Source organism: Cervus elaphus, chromosome 18, assembly GCF_910594005.1.
Source record: "Cervus elaphus chromosome 18, mCerEla1.1, whole genome shotgun sequence".
In the NCBI taxonomy this organism is placed as follows: domain Eukaryota; kingdom Metazoa; phylum Chordata; class Mammalia; order Artiodactyla; family Cervidae; genus Cervus; species Cervus elaphus.
Window position 1 is genome coordinate 35257655 of NC_057832.1, and position 26400 is coordinate 35284054.

At 36.9% G+C, this 26400-nt stretch overlaps 1 protein-coding gene across 1 annotated transcript in view; it reads left to right on the forward strand.

Annotated features, from left to right (window-relative positions):
• Window positions 1-21879, forward strand: part of AHR (aryl hydrocarbon receptor) — a 48751-nt gene extending 26872 nt beyond the window's left edge. The window contains exons 3-11 of the mRNA XM_043872176.1: window positions 1760-1863; window positions 6823-6912; window positions 9651-9774; window positions 10702-10832; window positions 12685-12887; window positions 13568-13677; window positions 14470-14611; window positions 15726-16953; window positions 19783-21879. Of these exons, the coding sequence (XP_043728111.1) occupies window positions 1760-1863; window positions 6823-6912; window positions 9651-9774; window positions 10702-10832; window positions 12685-12887; window positions 13568-13677; window positions 14470-14611; window positions 15726-16953; window positions 19783-19917 (2267 nt within the window). The 3' untranslated portion in view covers window positions 19918-21879. The remainder of the gene's footprint in view (window positions 1-1759; window positions 1864-6822; window positions 6913-9650; window positions 9775-10701; window positions 10833-12684; window positions 12888-13567; window positions 13678-14469; window positions 14612-15725; window positions 16954-19782) is intronic.
• The last annotated feature ends 4521 nt before the right edge of the window (window positions 21880-26400 follow it).

The window sequence follows — 26400 nt, forward strand, 5'->3', positions numbered from 1 at the left end:
GTTGGTGATTTACCAGAAAATATACTTCAAACATGAAAATGTTTTATATGGAACGCTTTTCTCAAACTGAGAGGAAATCTGGTTATTAATAAATCTCTAGTTTATCACTGAGCCCAATTATCCTTAGCACATTAAAATTTAATGAAGTAAGAGATCTTAAAAAGAATGTCAAGGTTTTCACAGGTTACAAAAAGATCAGCAAAATAGAAAGATATCATAATAGTGTTTAAAAGTTCATACTTTATAACAGGGCAGTCCATAAGCTCTGGGAAGTACTGCTAATAATTAAAGCTACCATTTACTGAAGTAATATTGAGTTCCTCTGTGCTAGAAATAGCTCCTGCAGGGTGATTTTTTGTTTTCCCAATTACCATTTTACATACCAGGAGACAGGCTCAAAAAGCTCCCACATTTAGGAAATGGCAGAGCTGAGATTTGAACTCAGTTCTCTGTGATACCAATGTCCACATTTTTTAACTGAGAGAATATTTGCAGTGCTCAGAAAAATGCGCCATTTAAATAAGTAAATGGTGGCTGTTTTTATTTCTGTTCAGCTGTTCTGTCTCCCAGACTAAATGCATACACACACACACACACACACACACACACACACACACACAGGAGAGAGATGGGAAGGTGGTGACACATGCTGCTTGAGAGCATGCTGTCTCCTACTGTAAGCATCTCACCATCCCATCCGCCTCTCCTTCACATATGCAGTCCACAAGCAGTTAGCTAGTACTCTTGCCTGGAAAATCCCATGGATGGAGGTGCCTGGTAGGCTACAGTCCATGGGATTGCAAGGAGTCGGACACAACTGAGTGACTTCACTTCACTTAATGAAAGAGAAGCCGCGTTACAAGGTGTAATACCTAGGAACAGACATAAAAATACACGTGCAAATCTTTTTCTGTGGACGACTTCAAAGCATTCTAGTGGGACAAAAGATAGAGACTTGAACAAATGGAGAAACATACATGTTCTTGGACAGACTGATTCAACATCATAAAGATGCTAATTCTCCATGAGTTGATTTATACGTCTCATATGAAGTTAATAACAATACTGAGTTTTCTTACCCTAAAACTAGAGGATCCTAACTTTAATGGACATATATGTCTTTAATAATGGGTTTTGGTTGATTCTTTCTCTTACCACCCCTAGTTCACAGAAGTTAGATGAATATATAGATAAATTTTTTTTTATAAATTAGGTTGTGAGGAATCTTATTATTCTAAATAGATGAGAACCAGAGGAGTGTGTATAGCAATGTCATGCAGTTCTTTGAATAACGATAACGTGTGCTCAGCCGTGTCCAACTCTTTGCAACCCCAGGGACTATATCCCACCAGGCTCCTCTGTCCATGGGCTTTTCCAAGAATACTGGAGTGGGTTGCCATTTCCTTCTCTAGGGCATCTTCCCAACCGAGGGGTCAAACCCGGGTCTTCTGCATTGGCAGGAGGATTCTTTACCAGTCATGCCACCCGGGAAACAGTTTATTTGAAACTTCTTAAGTAATATGCCAAAAATCATATAGCGAACTCATTAAAAATTGTCTTTAAGAATCTGTCAACTGACATTAGAAACCACCCATTGGCAAAGGATTATTTACTTAGTCATTGCAGTACCAGTAGATAGCAATTTTTCAAATTGTCTCTTTTTTTCGGTGTACATAGGTTTTTTCCCTTAGAGCTCTTTAAAATTGCTTATTTTAAAAACTAACTACTGTATCATTGTTCTTCCCTCTTTTTTTCCTAGTTGCATTAAAGTCCTCCCCAGCTGACAGAAATGGAGTCCAGGACAACTGTAGAACCAAATTCAGAGAAGGCCTGAACTTGCAGGAAGGAGAATTCTTACTACAGGTAAATTGTAGTAAATATAGTTCTTTTTCATTAGAACCATTATAAATGGAAAATTAGTTAACAGCCTTTTAACTGTTCCTAGTTTCTTTAGGACTCAGTGATTCATACTACTTTCATCTGACCTACAGTAGTGGTATAATGCTAGTACATGAATAAATGGAATTTTATGAAGTAGATTTATTAGAAGTCAGTTATCACTTTCCCTGTTGCATTTCTTTAAATAGCAAGAAATTCTAGATCATTTGAAAGGTTCTCATTTAAGACATTGGTTTTAGGTATATGTTTTTAGGAATATAGCTCCATTAAAATAATTTTAATAGTTCAAAATTGTTCTTAACCTGAACAGTGTTCTTGTAACTATATTTTCTTTTAGCAGCTGTGTATGACTTACCAACATGCTATAGATATTTTTTTAGCCTCTGTCAGCCCTATTGTCATGCATTAGAACTCTGAGAGTTTCTGGTAGATTTGTCTGTGAAAGTATTTTAAATCTTTTCCTATTTTTCTTTCTCTTGGATCCGATAAACTGCTCGATTCTCAGTTAAATTCTCAGGTATTTATTCTGTTAAAGAATGAAGATGTATGCTATAAAGAATGTACACATGCATAACTGAATCACTTGAACCTAACTCAGTACTGCAAATTAACTAAACTTCCATTTAAAAATGTTAGAGAAGAAACTCAAAATTAAAAAGATGTATGCTGTAATCTGCACTATATTACAGATTTTTAATTCTACAGAATTTTTAATTCTGCATAAGGATTTTTAATTCTACCCAGGGAACTGAGATGTGAACTTAATTTGCAACTGTGATTAAAAAGTAGCTGTAAGTTTCAGTAACTCCATTCATTCAGTAAATGCTTAAGTGTAACCTGACAATTTATAACATTTTATTATTATTTATAATGATTTATAAAATTGTGTACAACAAATTATAATTTTATAATTGTGTTCAAATCCCTAATAGGGAAAATTAACTTTTGCTTCCCTTATGTTAGAAGAAAGTTAAATATATTCAACCATGAGTCATCCTCCTGACTCTGTCTGAGGATTTCTATGTATTGCTATATTAGCTGAAACACAAAGACCCCTTAGGTCCCAGGAAAGCATTCTAATAATTGCTGCTTAATACGATTAAGCATAGCGGGCTTCCCAGGTTGTACAGTGGTAGAGAATCTGCCTGCCATTGCAGGAGACACAGGAGATGCCAGTTTGATCCCTGGGTCGGGATGATCCTCTAGAGAAGGAAATGGCAACCCACTCCTGTATTCCTGCCTTGGAAATGCCATAGACAGAGGAGCCTGGCAGGCTACAGTCCATGGGGGTCAAAAAGAGTTGGACACGATTGAGCACGTGCATGCACACACACAATGTGATTGAACACGTCTCGGTTTATGTAGTAACGTAATAAGGAAGTTCTTTATCTCAAGTGAAAACAGACAAACGTGGCATACTTCACACTTCTTATCTTAAACTGGCTTAAATTATGGGCCAGTGATTTTTATTTTCCCCCTAGAACATTTAGACAGATTGTCAACATATCCCCTGTCAAGGGCCCAGAATAAAAATATACTGCTGCAAGCTGTTGTTCACTTTTTAATTTTCTAAAAATTGGAAGCATTTAGATATTTAAAATGAATAGTCCGTCATTAATTCTGTTTTATGCCATTTGTAGATTATTCTCCAGCATGAGGCATCACATACTATATAATTTGCTTAGGGCGTGCTAAGTCACTTCAGCGATGTCTGATTCTTTCCGACCCAGTGGACTGTAGCCCGCCATGCTCCTCTGTCCATGGGATTTTCCAGGCAGGAATACTAGAGTGTGTTGTCATTTCCTCCTCCAGGGGATCTTCCCAGGGTTTGAATCCCTGTCCCTTAGGTCTCCTGCATTGGCAGGTGGGTTCTTTAGCATGACCACAATCTGGGAACACCTTGCTTAGGACAGTACCTGTTATCCCTTATGAAGTAGATGACCAAAAGCATTGTAGACATGTGAAGATGGGATATTTCATTATGTACAGTTGCCATTATGTGTGGTTATCAACTAGTTACCAAAGAGGATATGTCCAGAGGTACAGCTCACTATTTGGCTTATAACTTTGGTGACCTTTGGTTTTAACAAAGGAGGCACTTGAAGAAAATATTTTTAAATATTTAACAAAAGTTTAAAATGTTTATTTTCTTGATTAAATTACTGTTTTATAAGGAATAAAAATAAAACAATAAGTAACTTTTGTATCTTTTCATTATATATTTATGTTCTGACTGTTGATACCTAATATTATGCTTTTTAAAATCTACAGCTTCATTTTTGAAATAACAGCAGTTCAAATTATAAATAACAGTATTAATTGCAGTTTATTTCTCTTATTAAATAGAAAGTGTAGCTCAACATGATTTTCAGAAAATTGTGACTGAGACTAACAATAATAATCTTGTTAGTATGTAATTACCAAATTTATTCCTTTCTTTAACTTGCTAAGATAGTAATTCAATATAACTTCATTCCACGGGCTTTTTGGTTTATTTCTGACAGTTAACGTTTGTCTAAAAGTTACTGGCATATCCTAAATTATCTTTGTGTCTCCTGGCATACACTAATGAGCTTATTGGAAAGTACTAAATTTCTTCCACTCTTCAGAAAACATGATATTCTACAAAATAATATGCATATATGATCAATGGATACTGTTGTCTAGAAGGAAGATATTTTCAAAACAAAAAACATGCAGTAATGGACATAACCCTACTACAACCAAGTAAAATTTAAGAATGCTCAATTTGGTGGGTGTTTATCATTGGAAGGACTGATTTGAAGCTGAAACTCCAATACTTTGGCCACCTCATGTGAAGAGTTGACTCATTGGAAAAGACCCTAATGCTGGGAAGGATTGGGGGCAGGAAGAGAAGGGGATGACAGAGGATGAGATGGCTGGATGGCATCACCAACTCGATGGACATGGGTTTGGGTAAACTCTGGGAGTTGGTGATGGACCAGGACAGCCTGGCGTGCTGTGATTCATGGGGTTGCAAAGAGTTGGACACGACTGAGCGACTGAACTGAACTGAATCATTAAACATTTTCGTTCTTGGTGGGTGCCATTGCCATTCTTCATCCTAGGGAAATTGCCAGGCATGATAAGGCATAATATGTGAAGTCAAGGATCTCAGATCCCAGTTGTAACTGTGTGAGTTATAGCCATGCAACAGTTGGTGATTAGCAACGCTTAAAGGTAGCAGATCATGATATGATGTACGATGTTAAGTGGGCAAACTTTAGAGCCAACCTCTCCCTTCTGGTTCAGCTTGTTCCTAGCTCTCGGCTCTTCACTTCCGTGTCCTCGATTTACAAACTGGACTGTGGCACCTACTTTGGGTTGCTGAGAGAATTCAAAGTTACTTGAATACATAAAAACCATTTAGAAAAGTGATTGTTAAAGAATATAGGTGCTGTTTGTTGTCTCTATAATCAGACTCTCAGAAGTATAATGTAGACCAGGGATCCTGAAGGTGAAAGGGATTGGAGTGAAAAGGAAGACAGTCGCTGTATTTCTTTCACCCCGGCTGACAGTGCGGGTATTTACTAGTGTGCGGGCATCATGAGCCCAGCGGCGACGGCTTGTTCGTTTGCGAATCTCAGTACTGAGCTTGTGTCCTGTCTGCTGTGTAACATTTTATTACGTGTTAACTACTTGCTATCATTTATGTGTCCCTGTAGTTCACAAAGCATGATCTGGTAATACTTGATCTGCCCATTTCCACAGCAGCGTATTGTAACAATGGTGCCTCACATGAGCTGAGCGCCAATCTGTACCAGGCACTGCGTCAGGTGAGACACCGTCCTCCTATCCACCTGATAGAGAGCCTGTTTTTCACTAAAGCTCGAACGGGTAAATTAACAAAACCACACTGTTGGTACGAGACAGAAGAATTAGTCCAAATTCTGACTCCAAACTATGTGACTCTTAAACTTAACCATTCCCTGTCTCGTTTTACACAGAAAAGAGTGTTTCAGGAGGGTTTAACATTCAGCACATATAGCATGAAGAAAAACAAGTGCTGAGTTGAACTCAAGCAGGCAGTAATGAGGGCTTGAGATTTAAAAGATGTGATCACAATTAATTCTTAAGGTGATCTAAATACTTTTATTACCATATATAGATATTAACATAGAACTTGAACAACCACTAAAAGAATAGGAAAAGTATATATATAATTTCTTAACTAAAAGAAAGGAAAAGGAGTAATAAAAAATAATTGGCCCAAAGGAGGCAAAGTGGAAAAAGTAGCATAGTATATAGGTTAACAGATAGAAATAACACCTATAAAATATGATAGCTTTAAACCTAAATATATTAGTAATTATATTAAATTTAAATGAAACAATTTGCTGTATACTTGTCTTACATGTATATATTAGTTCTAATGTATAGTCCATTTGTATTCCTTTTCTAAAATAAAAATGTTTTCAATGTTTTATAATACATTGAGAGTATCTAAATTTCAAACTTTAGTGCTTAAACTATCTTTACACAGAGATTTTCTGCTATCAAATTACTCTAAGGCTCTAATCAACATCTTTACATGCTATCTTCCTTTAAAAGCAGTGTGACAGATTGCAGCAAATGATATGTATACAATTATGTTTAGAAAACATGTCCAGTATAATAAACACAAAATCTATAGAGCATGAGGAAGAAGAAATCAATATTCTATTCAAGTTATTGTGATTGAGTATTAAATGAGCTCTAAGATTTTCTTTGGCCAAATCAAAAGAATGGATGCTTTTCACCACTAGGGGTATGGTGTCTCTGCATTTTGGGGGTGTAATCATTTTAATGATTTAAGAGATTTCTCATCAGTAAAAGTAATAACCTTAACTGAAGTCAATACTTAATGGATGATAATATTGTTAGTTAGTCACATTACTAATTTTCTAACTTTTCTCCTTGTAGGCACTAAATGGCTTTGTACTGGTTGTCACTACAGATGCTTTGGTTTTCTATGCTTCATCTACCATACAAGATTACCTGGGGTTTCAGCAGGTAAATATAGTTTTCTTAGGTCATTAAAAAATTCTTTTTTGAAAATTAACTTACTACTTTTTATTTATCTTATACTTTAGGGACACAAGTGATAATTTTTAGATAAAAATAAAATTGAAATACATATGTTATAGAATAAAAAAGTATATGTTTGCAGCTAATGTATTTCTATGCTTTTAATATTTTACTGCCTTGTAAGTTCCTTAAAGGTACATGTGACTCATGGGTTTTGTGTTTCTTCTTTCATTTATAAGGAATTCTTATGTATAAGAAAGAGCAGATGGGGTTTGGATGGGGGCAGACAGGAGAACATGTGCCATCAAATCAGTTGTGGAAATTGGAGGGCAAGTGGTAACTATGAAATGAATGAGGTGATATATAAAGGTACAAGCAAAATACTGTGGCTTATCCCTTTAATTCTGACTTGTATGGATTATAAAAGTTTTCCTGAAGGAAATGGTATTTAATCTGAAAAGAGTGTGGGGTCCGGATGAGTGGACAGTTGTGGAGGGAACGCAGAGAAGAAAAGCTAGCCATACTGTAGGCAGTAGGCTGGAAGGCCTTGAAGGAGGTGAGTGTGTCTGGTTTAATGTTACTAAGTATACAGTCAATATGGATTTGTAAGGTGTTCTGTGTATTTGAGGGGTGAAAACATCCAATACGATGTGGGAACAATTCGTAAGTACATTTGAATGCTCGCTATTCTTACATATCAGTAGTTCTTAATTTCTAATGTTCTTAAGAATCACTGAAGAACTTGATAAAAATGTCATAAAATTGATGAGCCTCAGTCCCATATAATCTGATTCAGTATGTCATAGTGGAGCCCATGTATTTCATTTCTAACAGGCTCAACAGGTGATGCCAAGGCTGATGGTTGAATAACCATAAGCCTGAAGTCCAAATTATGTCATACACACTACAGAAGCCACTAGATACTTCTGTTGAAGGGAATGCATGTATTCCAGTCTATATTTCCCAAGATAACTCTGGTAGTTGTGTAATGGATGGCATAGAGATGACTTCATGTTAGAAGCAAAGGTTCATAGGAAGGTTCAAGTCCAGATAGCTAAAGTGGTGGAATCTGGCTCCTGACACCAAACCTAAGTATTTTTGAATTTTAAAGGAAATATATTAATGTCCATGGAAAAACCTGTTAGAAACTTCATTACATAACTAGCTTAATTATTATTTGATTGATTCATATCAGGTAAGAAATCAAAAAGACTAGCTATTTCTCAATCTGTTTTTTTTTCCTTCATATGTACACCTAACCTGGATATTCTTTAAGAAAACATTTATATCTGACATTAATGGTGGTTTATGGCACCATTTTTAAAACTGTAGGTCATGACTCATGAGTGGGTGATGAAATTGATATAGAGGATCACCAGTCATTCTTTTTAGCTGCTTAAAATAAAATAGGAAACACAATATTGTCACACATAGAAGCGCTCTGTGGAACATTTTTCCATGTCTATATACACACACAAACACACACAATGAATGGAAAATATTTCTTGCCGTGAGTTGCAATAAAAAAGTTAGAACGCTAATGGTGGAAAGGCTAAGGCCTCAGCCCTGTAGTAAATGCTAAGAAGCAAGAGGTGGAGGAAAGACTCTGACCTTTATAAAGGCATAATCCCTTAGCCTTATGGAATCTACTAGAAGTCAAAATTTCATGTCAGGAAAATTGTTAGAGAGCAGTGAAGGAAATACGTAATACTTCAGGCTGAAAGAAGTCAAATTTAACTGAATGTTCAGACAAGTTTTGTCAAAAGAGGATTTTTAAAAAAAATTTTTAATTGGTGGAAAATTGCCCTACAATGTTATGTGGTTTCTGCCGTACAACAAGGCAAATCAGTCATAATTTTATATATATATGTATCCCCTTCCTCTTAAGCCTCCCTCCCCTCAGCCCACCCTGCTAGGTCATCACAGAGCCCCAGACTGGGCTCCCTGTGGTATGTAGCAACTTCCCACTATCTGTTTTGCACATGATAGCATATATATGTCAGTGCTGTTCTCTCAATTCATCCCTTCCTCACCTTTCCCCGCTGTGTCCACAAGTCCATTCTCTCCTAGGTTCATCAGGACTGTTTTTCTAGATTCCATGTATATGTGTTAATATATGATACTTGTGTTTCTCTTTCTGACTTGCTTCACTCTGTATAAGAGGCTCTATTTTAAAAGATCAATAAATAAAAATCAGCAGACCCTAATGTGTTGCAGTTAAGGAACAGGAAGGTGACTTATGTGACTAAAAAGTGGTTCACACGGGGAAGTGATGGCAAATAACCTTTGACTTGTCAGCTAGAGTGCTTGTGTCTTTCTAGCTTTTCTTGTCTTGAATTCCAGGAGAACTCTGCAATTGTTTGATTTGCATACATCACCGCTAAAAAGCACCCTGTAATCTAGCAGCTAGGTTTTGAAATTAATAAACCACATTTTTAAAGATCAGTGCATACATGCTGTATCACTCAGTCACGTCTGACTCTGCAACCCCATGGACCGTGGCCCGCTAGGCTCCTCTGTCCTTGGGATTCTACAGGCAAGAATAGTGGAGTGGGTTGCCATTTCCTCCTCCAGGGGATCTTCCCAATCCAGGGATTGAACCCACATCTCCTGTGTCTACCAATGTCTCCATTGGTAGGCAGATTCTTTACCACTGAGCCACCAAGGAAGTCCTTTTAAAAATCAGCACTACTTGTTAATTTCTTTGTTGCTTTTTTCTTTAGTCTGATGTCATCCATCAGAGTGTGTATGAACTGATCCATACCGAAGACCGAGCTGAATTTCAGCGCCAGCTGCACTGGGCATTAAACCCTCAACAGTGTCCAGACTCTGCACAAAGAATTGATGGTAAGAATGTTTACCAAAACGTAGTGTTGGGAATTGAATTCTCTGAAAGGAGGCAGAGAACCTTTAGGGGCATAGAACTCCACAGTGAAGATTAGGAAGAAGGGGAAAGACATGACTATCTAGCCATGGGCCAGAACCAGGTCACAAGAAGCCTGATGACCTAAGGAGGACTTCGAAAGATGACAGCCATTGATGGATTCCAAGTGATAAAGTATAGCCATATACTCAGTAATAGAGTGTATAAAAATAATTCTTACGCTATTGTGAAAGAGGGGGTGGAATGTATAAGGTTGATTCTGGAGTGTGTATGTATTGTTCCGTGTTTAAAATGCACCAAATATAAAAGCAAACTGGCAGATGGAAGGATTAAAAAATACTTTTTTCAACAAAAGCCGTGTCTTCATACATCTGTAAAAATGTTAAAAAGGAGAAAAAAGGTGTTAGAAAATATAGAAATTGTTGACAGTGATAGCTCAATAGAAATAAAAACAGCTGAATAGATAAAGTTCTATGTAGTAAAAGTATTCAATAAGTTTTAATTTCTTTTCACTAGCTTCTTTTCTAAAAGTGATTTTTTTTTATAATTAGAATATAGCTTTGGTTTAGAAATGAACACAAATTTCAGCTCTTCAGACACTTGTGCTGTGTTGTGCTAAGTTGCTCAGTTGTGTCTGATTCTTTGCAACCCCATGGACTGTAGCCTGCCTGGCTCTTCTGTCCATGGGATTCTCCAGGCAAGAATACTGGAGTGGGTTGCCATGCCCACTCTCAGCGAATCTTCCCAACCCAGGGGCTGAACACGTGTCTCTTATGTCTCGTTCACTGGCAGATGGGTTCTTTAGCCCTAGCACCACCTGCGAAGCCCATTCAAACACTTAATTTTTAGCAAAATGGAAAGTAACTTTGTGTTGCTATTTATTTCTATAGAAGCTAATGGACTCTCCCAGCCAGCCATGTATTATAACCCAGACCAGATTCCTCCAGAGAACTCTTCGTTTATGGAGAGGTGCTTCGTCTGCCGACTCAGGTGTCTGCTAGATAATTCATCTGGTTTTCTGGTAAGGTGCAGCATCTTATACTGGCATTTACTATGAAGTTTTAGAAAATTAAAAAGAAAAATGAAACCAATTTGAATGTATTTGAGTTTAGGTTATAAAAATCTACTTAATTAAATAGTTTTATAAAGGAAAGTAACTTTTTAAAAGTCTTTTTAGATTTTTGAAAATATCTTCCATAACTCAGAGTCTCTATCCTTTAGGATGCAGTATAACAAAGACTGAGTGGAATAACACGGGCCATTGTATTTTGCCCTTCTTTTGGACTTTGTAGGTATAAGGTAATTATGTAGCCCTTTTTTGGTGGCAGACTGCTTATTATCCTCTTTGGGTTTAACGCCTGCCAGATGGAAATATGATCATGGTCTTTTCCACATGACTAGAGTAACTGCCATGTAGAAAAAAATATGGTTGTATATTCATCACTGCAGGATCCTCATCTGGTGTGAGACACACTGTGTAGTGTGAACTCTCGTGTTGGAGTGACCTTCATCACCACCAGTGAACTCCATCACAACATCCTGTGTGAATTCCCAGGATGATCAGCAAAGGGAGAACTCTAGGAGTGGAGGTAGATCGTCCAGCCTCTCATTTGTATCCTTAAGATAGTGCACTCCACCACAGATCTGTTAACAAAATGATTTTTGTTGGTGTGTTTATGTCTGAATTTTGCTTACCCAGAATTAGAACTGTGCTTTGAGATAGTTTTCCTTGTACTGATGAGCAATTATTAGTCTGTATTTCTAGGTGAAGTTTCTTTGTGTAATTGGGTCTTTTCTCCTTTGTACTGGTGTCAGATTGACATCAGAGTCATCCCTTGGCCTGGTCAGTACTGTTTTAAGCAACCAAATTGATCATGGTCATGATTGTCTGTTTCCTCAGTCTTCTAAAATTATTCTTTATCTTAATAGAGGTCTGCATTCTTTATATGGCTTTAGGATTCATTTTAGTGTTTTTGAACAGTTGTGTTTTCTCTCTACAGAAAAGATCCCCTTGAGTTTTGAAATATACTCTGAGCTATGGAATCTAGCCCACGTATATTTTATAATTAATGTGTACTTGCTGACTTTATCACAATTCATTTGTTCAGGAAATAGATTTTGAGCATGCAGTGTGCATGGACCCATGCTAGACATAGATGCTTGGGCAGCTGCAAGCTCAGAAAACTATGTAGGTCTTCCTATTGTGACCTGTTAAAACGAAGAGTGGGTCACTCAGCAGTCCCTTGAGGACAGTCTGATACTATCTTTTAGGATATATTTAATGGGCTTCCTGGGAAGAAGGGAACGACAATAGCATTTGATAGCCTCGTGAACTTTTGTGGAATTATCAAAAACACTGAAAATGGCCTTGATTGAACCCTTTAAAAAGGAACCATTTTACTTATCTTTCGAAGGTTTAAAAAAACAAAACTTTTATCTAAAAAGGCTGAAACTGAAGTGATTGTATGCTAATTTAACAGGTAAGTTGTATAAGGAAATTCCATTTTTTATATTCTCCAAGAGCTGGATTCCATTATGTGTTCTTTGCTCTCTCTTCAAACCTAACTTCAGACTGGAGTTGAGCAGAAATGTGGCTTACTCCTTTCCCCTGGAAAAAATTGGGAACTGGGTCTCTCACCCATCCCCAGAGGACAGGCATATGCGATGAAGATCTAACAGATGTTTTGTGGAAACGACCAGCAGGCCCGAAGGCTTCCTGCTGGCTATAACGCCTGCTCGGCTTCCCACTGTTGTCGCTTTTCACCCAGGGCAAGCTCACAGCTCAGGAAGTGTCCTTCTGTCACAGTGATCAGACTGGGGTGGCGTGGAACCTTTATACAGCAGTAGTCTCAATGAACTTTTCGTTTCTTAAGGCAATGAATTTCCAAGGGAGGTTGAAATATCTTCATGGACAGAACAAGAAAGGGAAAGATGGATCAATGCTTCCACCTCAGTTGGCTTTGTTTGCAATAGCTACGCCACTGCAGCCACCATCCATACTTGAAATTCGAACCAAAAATTTCATCTTTAGAACCAAACACAAACTCGACTTCACACCTACTGGTTGTGATGCCAAGTAAGTGAAACTTTTTCGGGTTTATTTTACCAAATGTGTATTTTATTGCAGTAAGTCTGTCTTAGATGTATATATTTTCTATATGGTATAGTTTATAACTTTGTTTATTATTATAGTAGCTATTATTAGTTCATACTTTGTAGCATAGCCTTTTAAAATAATTTCATCACATTCACAGATCGTTTATTTTATATCTTACAGTATTGCCACAATTTCTGTATTATAGATGATGTGTTTATATTAATAAGACTCAGTATCCATTTATTGCTGGCTTGTTATACACTGTACGAAGTTTGACTTTTAACCCTGGAAGTTCAGTAACCAAAGTATGTTAGGGCGTTTCTCCTCCCCAGTATGGGAATGCATACAGGTTTGAGAAACCCTGCCCCTCCAAATGGAGTAAAAGCACTCTAGAATATAATTAAAGATTTTGTATTTCATCTGTATAATCTACTCTGTTAGACTCATCTTTAGTGATTATTCTCCTGAATGAAGACCATGAAAATTATCTAAAACTGAAATTTGCAGGCATATGCAAAAGAGAAATTACAGAAATGTGTTCATTTCTACCTGCTATTGGGAAATTCTGAGTGTCAACATAGTGCAGAAAACACAAAAGAAGTCACCGACATAAATTCTTTATTAAGTTTTAATTTTTTTGTTATTTTCCCTTTAAACAGAGGAAAACTTGTTTTAGGCTATACCGAAGCAGAGCTGTGCATGAGAGGCTCAGGATATCAGTTTATCCATGCTGCTGATATGCTCTATTGTGCTGAGTACCATATCCGGAGTAAGTTGTATTTTCTTATGAACTTGACTGAGAAAATACCTTATACGCTAGGACATGTTTCAGATTATTACTGATGTAAAAGTGTTTTAAGGGAACTATCTGGATTAGCTTCTATTCAGTATCACACCACTGTGAGTAACTGGAGTTACACTCAATTCATTAGCTGCCACACAGGAGTGGAGTGGCTTAATTACTCTGAAAATGGCCATTTTGTCTCACCAATTTATGTCATAACTTTGTTAATATAGTGCAAGTGTTAGTTGCTCAGTTGTGTCTGCCTCTTTGCAACCCCACAGGCTGTAGCCCAGCAGGCTCCTCTTCATGGAATTCTCCAGGCAAGAATACTGGAGTGGGTTGCCATTCCCTTCTCCGGGGGGTCTTCCTGACCTAGAGATTGAACTTGCATCTCTTGCATTGCAGGATGATTCTTTACCATCTAAGCCACCATGGAAGCCCAAATTATACTTTAAAATTGTATAGTAAAATATTAGACTGTAGGACATGTTCCCTTTTAAAAATGAAAACAATTCCCCCCCCCCATTATAGTTTCACACATTACTTGAATTGTTTGACTTAATCTTTCCTTGAATCATTTAAATAATAAATTTAGTCCAAAAGAGGAAAAAACAGCAATGCTGAAGAACTATCTTGATGCATTTTAATATACTTTGCTTAGAAGTCATCAGTGTATTTATCATCTTTGGTGATACGTGAATTACATCCAGAAATATTACAGAGATTTTCTTTATTGTTTTGATTTTAGATTTGCTAATTTAATTTTTTTTGTTTTAGTGATTAAGACTGGAGAGAGTGGCATGATAGTGTTCAGGCTTCTTACAAAAGACAATCGATGGACTTGGGTGCAGTCAAATGCACGCTTAGTTTATAAAAATGGAAGACCAGATTATATCATTGCAACTCAGAGACCTCTAACGTAAGTACAAAGACCTAGAATGTTTCATGTTTTGGTTTTTTATTTTTAACACTCTGGTTTAGAAATCCTCTTACATGAAAACCTTAAAGTAAATTCTAGGAGAATTTACACTGGAAATAAACACTTTCATCAAGAGGCTCTTTTGTTCTTCTTCACTTCACTTTCTGCCATAAGGGTGGTGTCATCTGCATATCTGAGGTTATTGCTATCTCTCCCAGCAATCTTGATTCCAGCTTGTGCTTCCTCCAGCCCAACATTTCTCATGATGTACTCTGCAGATAAGTTAAATAACCAGGGTGACAATATACAGCCTTGACGTACTCCTTTTCCTATTTGGAACCAGTCTTTTGTTCCATGTCCAGTTCTAACTGTTGCTTCCTGACTTGCATTCAGATTTCTCAAGAGGCATGTCAGGTGGTCTGGTATTCCCATCTCTTTCAGAATTTTCCACAGTTTATTGTGATCCACACAGTCAAAGATTAGACAAGAGCCTGAAGGAATTCAGTCCTTTGAAATTTGTTGTGGCTTATTTTATAATCTAGTGTATGGTCAGTGTTGATAAAATATCCTACATACTCTTGTGAAGATTACATGTTTTTATACAGTTGCTATTTTTGTTTGTTCTATTAGTTATTAAGAGGTTGTTAGACCCATTTGGAGCTCTTTACCTAATACCAACATTAAATTTTACACATATACACACTACATAGTATATATGAAACTATGACATTTATTCCATGCCTTAACCTGACTTATGAATTCTTTTCCTATGCAAAAAATTTTAATTTTCATATGTCAATCTTCCTTTAGAGTTTTATATTTCAGCATGCCTCACTTGTATATTTGGATCTGTATTCCATTCAGAATTTATTTTTTCAGGTAGGGATGGAATCTGAGAGTGAAATTAAATTTTGGGACAAATTCTGTCTAAATTTATCTGAACAATTTTAAGTAGTTGTCATCAGAAAGATTTCTCTCAAATTTATGTTCACCTCTAGCAAACTTAACTACTGCGTATTTTGCATGCTAGTTTTTCTTTTTTAAAATTGATTTTGGAAATGTTTATGATACAGCTTTTCCTAATACATGCAAACTTTCTTGTGCCCAATTGTAGAGATGAAGAAGGAACAGAGCACTTAAACAAACGCAATATGAAGTTGCCATTTATGTTTACCACTGGAGACGCCGTTCTATATGAGATAAGCAGCCCTTTTCCTTCCATAATGGATCCCTTACCAATAAAGACTAAAAATGGTGCTGGTGGAAAAGAGTCAACTGCCACATCAACTCTAAGTAAGGAGTCCTTCAACCCCAATTCCCTCCTGAATGCCATAATGCAACAAGACGAGGCTATTTATCTCTGTCCTGCTTCAACTAGTACACCTATCGAAAGGAATTTTTTCAGTGACTCTCTGAATGAGTGCAGTAACTGGCAAAACAATGTTGTACCTATGGGGAGTGACAGTATCCTGAAACATGAGCAGATCAGCCAGTCTCAGGACATGAACCCAACTCTCTCTGGAGATCATGCCGGGCTCTTTGCAGATAACAGAAACAGTGACTTGTACAGCATTATGAAACATCTAGGCATTGATTTTGAAGACATCCAGCACATGCAACAGAATGAGGAATTTTTCAGAACTGACTTTTCCAGTGAAGATGACTTCAGAGATATTGACTTAACAGATGAAATTCTGACCTACGTTGAAGACTCTTTAAATAAGCCCACCTTCGGGTGTTCAGGGTACCCTCAGCAGCCGTCCCTGGCTTTGAACCCCAGCTGTCTGGTCCGGGAACAGCTCCCATCAGACCAGCAGCAGCTGCAGCCCCATCAGGTGCACGCGGCCATGGAGCCGCAGCAACAACTGTGTCAGAAAATGAAGCACATGCAGGTGAACAGCATGTTTGCAAACTGGAACTCTAACCAGTCCGTGCCTTTGAACTGTCCTCAGCAGGACCTCCAGCAGTACAGTGTCTTTGCAGACTTACCTGGGACCAGTCAAGAGTTTCCCTACAAACCTGAGCTTGATCCTATGCCTTACCCCCAGAACTTGATTCCCTGTGGTCAGCCTCAGGGTACACAGTTAGACTTTCCCATGGGCAATTTTGAACCAGCCCCATACCCTACTACTGCTTCTAATTTAGAAGATTTTGTCTCATGTTTACAAGTTCCTGAAAACCAACAGCATGGACTGAACCCACAGGCGGCCATGGTAGCTCCTCAGACGTGTTACGCCGGGGCTGTTTCCATGTACCAGTGCCCGCCCGGCCCCCAGCACAGCCAGCTGGCGCAGGCGCCGTACAACCCAGCCGCGCCGGGCTCACAGGCATATGTAAGCAAGGTGAGCGTTCTCAAACCGAGTCCTCTCAAATGCCTCTTCATACATTATAAATAGATGTAAGTTACGAGTTTTCTGTCAGTGATTTAAACCTCTATCTGTAGCATGAATGGGAGAACATTTCTAATTTTATTTGTGACTATTTTGTGTAAGCTGGTACTTTCACATTACTGATACAAGTATATCATATTTTAAAGAAATCAAGGATGAAAGCAGTATGAATACATCCATAAGTTAAAAGTAAAATTACAAAGTAAAATTAATTAAAAGTACACTGTTTAGAATAATGTTGATTTTTTAAAAAATCTGACCTTTTAAACATGTTGACTTAGAAGGCTTTAAGGTTTTATAAATAGTTTTTTCAAAGCTCTTTTTTTTTTTTTAACTGACATTGTTGATTTACGTTTTCAGGTATATAAACAGTGACTCAGTGTTTTTATAGATTATACTCATTATTATTAAATATTGACTCTCTTCCTGTTGAAATGGGTTAAAACCAGTATCGATGTGTTTGTTTCAAATAGTTTTGTCCTAGGTGATCTCTGGTAAAAGTCCTAGGCTCGGTGTTCTATCTTCATTTTACCCTTCAAGGTAAAATAGTTTTTCCCCCTGGTATCTTAAGAAAATTAAGAAAGGTACTTATCTGGCTTTCTATCACAAGACTCAAGCTGGATGTTTTATCTTTATCATTTAAATGTGTCATTCAGACTCTTCTACCACCATGGTAACTTAAAGTGCTTCCTGATAATTGCTGCTCTTTGTGACCACCCAGGAATGTCTCATGCTTGCCTTTATGCTTTTCCATTAGAAAACATTGAGTTCATGTTGTATATTTTAGTTGTGAAGCAAATCCCAATAAGACTGTAATAAGTTTATAAATGTCATTTGCAGCTTTCTGTTTTTTTCCTGACCTTTTTTATACACTTGGTTTGTCTGATTACATATGAGTTTCTCCCTAGAAAAAGACTGTGAAAAATTTTCTTATCCTTACTCCTGACATTGCTCAGGTATATTAAAATTTAACAATGAGTTACAGTCTATCTCACAACATTGCTGCAGAATAAGCACAGATAGGTAACTTGTAAACTGTAGAAAAGTGAATTATGTAAAATTATATTCTGAAGAGGGCCTGCATTAGCACCAGCTCCTTACAGTGTTTTCTTTCCCACTGTTTTGTGTTACTTCCTTATGAATAGTAAGAATTCTGGACCTATATATTCCTCCAAGGAGTTACTGGACTTCCCTCAGACAGTAAAGAATCTTCCTGCAATGCAGCAGACCTGGGTTCTATCCCTGGGTTGGGAAGGTCATCTGGAGAAGGGAATGGCTAGCCACTCCAGTATTCTGGCCTGGAGAATTCTATGAACAGAGGAGCCTAGAGGGCTATAGTCCATGGGGTCACAAAGACTTGGAAATGACTGAGCAACTTAGAAAAAAAAAAGGAGTTATTAAATCTAAACAAATCGGAACTCTATCTGTGGCTCACATTATATTTCTGTTGGCTAGCACTACTCTAGACAGTCTTTTTTTGAGTGGGGCTAGTGGTAAAGAACCTGCCTGCCAATGCAGGAGACATAAGAGACACAGGTTCGATCCCTGGGTTGGGAATATACCCGGGGGGAGGAAATGGCAGCCCACTCTGGTATTCTTGCCTGGGAAATCCCATGGACAGAGGAGACTGGCGGGCTACAGTCCATACCCAAAGGGCAGGACACGACTGAAGTGACTTAGCACACAGTCTCTTTAAAGACAGTTGTTGATGTGTGTTGTATTGAGTGATGAAAGTAATTTATCCAAAACCTACCTTTTGCTGGGTGATTATTACCTTCCCTTTGAAAACTTGACAAAGTTTAGAAGGACTGAAACCTTATGTTACATAGGCTTTAGAAAGGTAAATTTCATTTGAAGCAATTAAAGGTATGATTATAATCTATTACTTTCACTAATTATACTAAGATTCAAAAAGTTCTATAATCTATAAAAATCTACAGAAGTATTAGGAATTATTCAGGTCAGTCGCTCACTCGTGTCCAACTCTTTGCAACCCCATGGACTGCAGCGCACCAGGATTCCCTGTCCATCACCAACTAATTATTAGTAACAGGAATTATTCCTGTAATTCCACAGAACTGTGTGTCTCAAGGTCCTCCCCTCCCTCCTTTTTTTCCAGTAGCACTTATGGAAATGAGACTAAATTTCATTGTTAAAAGGCGAGAGCAAGCACTTTACTTTGGTAATTTTTATTTCCATACTTAGGACAATAATTTTCGTAGTACTTTGAAAGCATATTATGAATAAAATTGGTTCTAGAAATCATACCCATGGTATATAGTATGTAAGGAATATTAAGAAACCTCTTGCAAATCATAACTTGCCTCTTTTCAGAAAGTTCTAGGTTATCTGTAGTCCAGTGTGGTGATCTTGAATGTAGTTAGTTTATTGCTACCTAAATCTTACTGAGATACAATCTGGTCAAAGCAGACTTACTTAGGACAGAGAGTAGTACCTGTGGTTCGTGACTGGTACTTTCTGATCCAGTGGTTCCTGCCCAAACCAAAGGCATTTCATTGATCAGATAGGCAATGTATGGAGTGCCACATCTAAAGTGAGACAAGGATATCACTTACCTATACTATCTAATGGAGAAACTGAAAGATTGTAAATGCAACTAATACATGTGTTCAATATGTCTTCACTGAATGAGTTAAAATGGCAGTAAAGGAGTTTTAACGATAACTTGGAGGGTAAAGATTTTAGAACTACATTTTCACCTATCTTATGGTTTAATCTATATGAAGGATCTGTTCTAATAAGGTGTGTTGCTGTTTGCAGTTTCAGAACGGAGCAATTTTAAATGAGACGTATCCAGCTGAATTAAATAGCATGAGTAACACTCAGCCTGCCACCCATCTTCACCCATCAGAAGCCAGACCTTACCCTGATTTGACATCCAGTGGATTCCTGTAATTCCAAGCCCACTCCTCACCTTGGTTTTCGAGTAGTTTGTGAAGCATCACAGAGTAATAAGACTGTCCTTGTTGGATGTCAGCAAGTTCACATGGAGGCATTGATGTATGTGTTATTTTTCTGTTATAAAAACATTAAAATCTGGTTTGTAATAAGAGGAGTTAATCACCTATACTACCATCACTAGCATAGTATGCTCTCACAGAGGAGTGAAATACCATCTACAGTTTACAGTATTCTGAAATAATACCACAGAATATACAGAACTTTTTCAGGGAGATATTATGACACTTTTAAATAAGAAAAATTTTTCTCTGGTGGAATTACTTCCATCAGATTAAAATAAAATACTTTTGAGTTTTGAACTTGTAGATTATTAGTGTACCAAATATGAACTATTTCCTTTTACTTTTAGCTTCTGCTTTTATCTCAGAGGTTAAAACAAGTGGTTTGGTGCTTGTATAAAAAGATAATCTCTATATGCTCCTTCCTCCTTGGTAATGTAAGTGCCTCACACTTTTTTCTACCTGTAACACTGTAGGGAGTATATTTTATGTAAAGTATATATTTTACATAAAATATACTTTTTCTTTTTAAAATTAATAACATTCTGCACACAAATATTATTGGTATTTCTTAAATTCAGTCATTTTTATTAATCTAGGCATGTTTCAACTGCACTACTCACCCACTTTCTTCAGGTAAAGAGCAAATAATGGTTGAAAAGAGAAATATTTATTACTTACTCTAGTTGTTTCTAGATTTTAATGTTGCCGTGTGCCTTACGTTGAAAAATTTTGGAAGTGGAAATATCTTCCCAAATTTTTTTTTAGTTATTGTAAGAGGACAGCACTAAAATTTCAAGAGTTTTCAGAAGTAAGAGATATATCACCATTTAGCTTTACTAAAATCTCCACCTTAATAGTTGAATGTTGCCCTGTAAAGAATCTGCTGTTAAATGCAACCCTGTGTATTAACTTAAAATGAAGAGAAGCAGCTTTATTTTTAGCTCTTTAGTAAGTAAAGCACCCATTTCAATATGTATAAATTCTTTAAAAACTGTTTTAGAGCTGTAATCCTTTAAAATGTAGTATGTTGACTTTATAAATTTCACTTCTTAGTACAGTGGAAACTATTTGTTTTTCTCATATTTGAGGAGTGTTAAGATTGAATATAGCAATGTTTGGTGCAAAGTATTGGTATGAGTGAAAAAATGGTGCATTGTATAGTTTATAATGAACAACAATATTTGTAAAATGTTTTCAGTCTTTCATTTAAAAATAGTGCATATCTTACATATGCACATAAATAACTTGTTCAGGTTATCACTGTGTCTTTTTAAGAAAGCAAATTAATCAGACCACTAATAACTTTACCATCCTTGGGTGACTTAAAAGTGCCACCATCTGACTTTCTTTTACTTAAATAGGACAGCTGAAAGGCATAGATATGTTTTGCATGTATTATATAAAAACACAATGAAATCCCAAACTGAAATGTAGTATTAAAATACATTACTTTTCTTTTTTTTAGTAAATCAATGTGTATAAAAGTGACTTCAGACACAGTAGCTAAGTCAGTTTTATGCATTTTCTGACAGAATTTTGAACCTGGACAATGAATTCAAGTGTTGAAAAAAATAAATTTGTCTAAAACATTTCATAATTTGTTTGTAGCAGGAGGAATCACTAAAGATTTAGACCAGACTAATATTAGTCCAGATTAATACTCCATTTTTACATTGAAACCTTTCATGAAAAGTCTTCATCTAAATCATTTTTGTTAGTCTCTTCCACATGTTACTGAATGAACTGTTTAGTGCGGGAAAAAGCAGGCTTCTAAACTGTATGTGAATATGATGACGATCAAGTATACACTTAAAAAATTTAAAGCAATATTGTATATTTTTACCTATATAAAGTAACTAAAATTTACCTAGTAATAAAATCACATTAAACCCAATATACCTTTGTCTGTATTGCTAAGTATTGTCTGTATTGCTAAGGAAGAATCTTTGTGTATTGCTATATTGAGGGATTTATTTTTAGATGACGTGCACGTCTAAGGATGTGGATGTTTCTACTCTGATCTTTTTCCTATGCCAGGTTATTCCTCCAGTACCTGAAGATTTACCAGTGTTCCAATGTATTACATATAGCTTTTAATCATTACTCTGCACAATCTAGTGTTTTTCAGTATTACTAAATTTTAGGTAAATGTTTTCATGGGTGTTTTCTCCTTCAAGATGTTACTGCTTACATATGCCATGCATACATTTTTGTTTAAAATATGATTTATAACATCCTTATCAAAAATTGTATACAATAATTTATGGTAATAAAATAATCACCAAGTATGAATAGTATGTTTTAATGCAGATTATTTTTGGTCCACATAAAGGAAATGAGCACTTATAGTATAGTATTATAATTACGTCAGATGAAGGCAATCTATACTATTTAAGGATAGGTTATGTCAGTAATTCCTAAACTTCTTACGAAGTTCTGCTCCCCTAGATATTTTGGGCTTTACTGGAATATAAAAAAAGACTTCAAGTAAACTCATGGATTAAAATGCTTCTGCAATGGACTGTTCTTTTAAATCTTGTACAATCAGTGTTACAGTTTAGTGGTGGTAGTATTAATTCCATTTTAATAGACAGTATTTTAAGAAAATTTATGAAAAAAATTTTAAACAACCCATGTTCTATTTTGTGCTTAGGTAAGAAAAGTTATTGCCCAAACTTATGTCTCTATCAAATATAAATGGCATGTTAAGCCTTTGGTATTATATTCATAACTATTAAACACTCACCTTGAATTCTGCAGTTGGCATTATTTGAAGAAAAATTCCTGAGAAAAAGTTTTTATTCTAACAATTGTTTACATTAATTTTACACTTATTCTTAATCATAACAACTTGATAGTAACATAGCAAATTCCTTTTATACCTGAGTCTGAACATTTTAGAAAGACTAACACTATCTTTTGTCTAAAAAGTGCATAATACATTCTGTTTCAAGTATTTGATCTCAGAGAACTAAGAAAAAATCCAGATAATCATCTTCCTGATGCCGGTTTTCATTTAGTTAATTGGTTTCCATCAGGATGAATGACTTCAACTTGTCCCCCTGTTATCAAGCCTATCAGACACTGACCAGGGATGTTATTAGCTACTCACCAGACTAAGGAATATTGCTCGAAGTTTTTTCCCAATGTCTGCAGAGGACCATGCTTCCAATTCCGCTAATACAACTGAAACTATCAAAACCCCACAGCACATCCTCAGACTATGTACTTTGACCCTGACAGTACCATTGGGCTCTGTTCTTAAGCCAACCTCCAATGGGGGAGAAGAAGGTCCCTTTCCTTCAAGATTAAACACCCTTCCTAACCCCAGATTCCACTGCATCCCTCCTTCAACCCTCGGCCACACCCTTGGGAATGACAAATGTATTCTCTTATGTCCATGAGGAGGGTTAGCAGATGTAAGCTAGTATACATGGAATGGATAAACAAGGTCCTACTGTATAGCACAGAGAACTATATTCAGTATGATAAACCAAAATAGAAAAGATTATTTTTAAAATGTATGTATATGGACAACTGAATCACTTTGCACAACAGAAATTAATACAACATTGTAAATCACTGTATTTTCCTCTTCCAGAATCTTTTCTCTGTCCTGTAAGCTTACCAGTGTACAGGTCATCCTCTATCCTGGAAAAAATGTTACTTAATTCTGCATCCCTTTCCTTATCACTTCTCTGCCTCCTTTCTCTAAAACAATGTCGAGCTCCTGAAATCTTGTTTTCCTCCCATTACATTGCTCTGTTGTAGTTCACTTAACTTCCTTCTTACCATAGGCTGGTTCTCTGTGGCCCTGCAACCAAATATATTGTAGCCTCAATGAATTTCTTTCCTTCATTCACTCTGTGGTATTAGTTGCCCTGCATCCGATTATTCCTTCAACTTCTCTCTCCTCCCACCTGGGAAGAGTCTCATTTCTGATCACTGTGTGTGGTTCATTCTCTTCATACTGACCCTGTGGAAGCACATCCTCTCTGCAACTATTACTTTTGTGATGAATCCTCTCAAAAACAGATCTTACCTCTGAAATGATGATAGAGACACCTTATCTCTGATCTGTATTCGTAGAGCATCCTTCCCTCCAAGAGCAGCAGAATAGAGCCAAGCACTCAGACACTGAAGTCAGACTCCTGGCTTCAGCACACATACGATGTGAATCACTGGGAATGTTTCTTCTTCTCTCTCAGCCTGAGTTTCTGTTTCTACAAAATAAGGATAACAGTAATGCTCCACTGTATTGTTGGGGGATTCCATGGAGACTTTATGTAAAAACAGTTCTCAGGAGGCCAAAATGGGAACAATTTGAGCAAAACAATAATAGTATTGGATTACAAACCAAGGAATGAAATACCCATGAATCCATGCTGGTATAAAGGGTTGCGTAAGTAAATGGGGGAAAAGGGCAACTCTTCCAAGTAGAAGAATCCTGAGTGTAGATAACTATGCCTTCTAATAGATAATTAAGCTTCCAAGGAGCTTAATAATACCCCCTCTTCCCTTGAGTGTGGGCTAAACTCAGCCTCTTGCTTCCAAAGAATACAGTAGAGAAAGGGAAAAAGTTACAAGTTGGCATTGTAGAAATCTGCCTAGCACCATTTTAACCAAGCAGTTGAGTTTGACAATGATAAGTCACGGTGTTCCTCTCAGATATAATGGTATGATCAGTACACTTCTGCTCTGTGGCGTTTTTCTCAAAAACACGTAACCCTAGTCTAATCATGAGAAAATGTCAGAGAAACCTCAACTTGAGAGAGATTCCACAAGATTTCTGGGAGTGTTCTTCAAAGTGTTACAGTCAAGAAAACTGGAGATTGAGACATTTTCACAGATTAGGAGGCTAAGGAGACATAACTGTTGATAAATACAAAATATAATAGAGTATCTTGGACTGCATTCTGCAATAGAAAAGAGGCTTTAGCAGAACACCTGCAGAAACCCAAATTAAAATTTAGGTGGTAGTATTGGACCAGTATCATTTCCTAGTTTTACCAAAGTACCATGGTTATGTAAGAGGTTAAATTTAGAGGAAAATGAATGAAGAGAAGAAAGGAACTCTGTATCTTTACAACTTTTATGTAAATCTAAAATTATTCCTAAATAGTTTATTTAAAAATCATTTTTGTATTAAAAACAGTTTGTTAACTGTCGCATAGCAAGTACTGAATAAATGTCCGTGATTACTATTTCCCTGTGATTTCCAGTCAACCTCAGTTGTAGGTAAGTCTCTACATTGGTACTGTTTCTTCTCATTCTGTTTCCTATTTATTTCATGAATATCTAGGTTTTTAGTCTCCAGTGCTCCTTTCTACTTTAATCTCCTGATTATCATCCTTATCAATGATCCTTCTAGCCGTGTTTCCAGAACTCTTACACATCAATATAATAATCTGTTTTTCCATTCCAGCTAAAAACAATCACATCTCAAACTTTGAGCATTTCTAACTGCCTTATTTTTGCCAACTTCAAATTTCCTTTTCTGATCACACCATCTTCCACTTTCTTGATTCTTTCTTCTTTGTTCAACTAGCTCTTTGCCCTTCTTGTGATCTCCAGCCCTGTGACTACACATTGTTCTTATTCAGTCCATCAGCCTGGACCTCAGTATCAGGGTGTCAGCAATGCATTTGCTTGTGCCCTGAAATTGCTTACTTCCTTACTGGTAACTGACACTCCAATCCATAGCCCTGGCCAAAACTCATCAGCAGAGCACATAGCCAGGCCACTTCTTTTCCTGATAAGCAGTTTTGCTAGACAAAGTGACAAAACTGGAAAAATGGCCTCACTGCAAACTGAACTGGAAGGAAAGCTAAGACAAACCTAGACAGTGTGTTAAAAAGCAGAGACATTACTTTTGCTAACAAATGTCCATACAGTCAAAGCTATGGCTTTTCCAGTAGTCATGTATGGATGTGAGTGTTGAACTAGAAAGAAGGCTGAGTGCTGAAGAATTGATGTGTTCAAACAGTGGTGTTGGAGAAGACTCTTTTGAGTTCCTTGTACTGCAAGGAGATCTAACTAGTCCATCCTAAAGGAAATCAGTCCTGAATATTCATTGGAAGGATTGATACTGAAGTTGAAACTCCAATACTTTGGCCACCTGATGCAAAGAACTGACTCATTGGAAAAGAGTCTGATGCTGGGAAAGATTAAAGGCAGGAGGAGAAGGAGACAGCAGAGGATGAGACAGTTGGATGGCATCACCGACTCTATGGACGTGAATCTGAGCAAACTCCCAGAGATAGTGAAGGATGGGGAGCCTGGTGTGCTGTAGTCCGTGGGGCTGCAGAGTCAGACGCGACTGCGAAACTGAACAACACACACACTTTTACCATGTCTTTGGTGGAGACTGACAATTACCTAACACCAGTAATATCTTTTCTTCTTTCTCTATAAG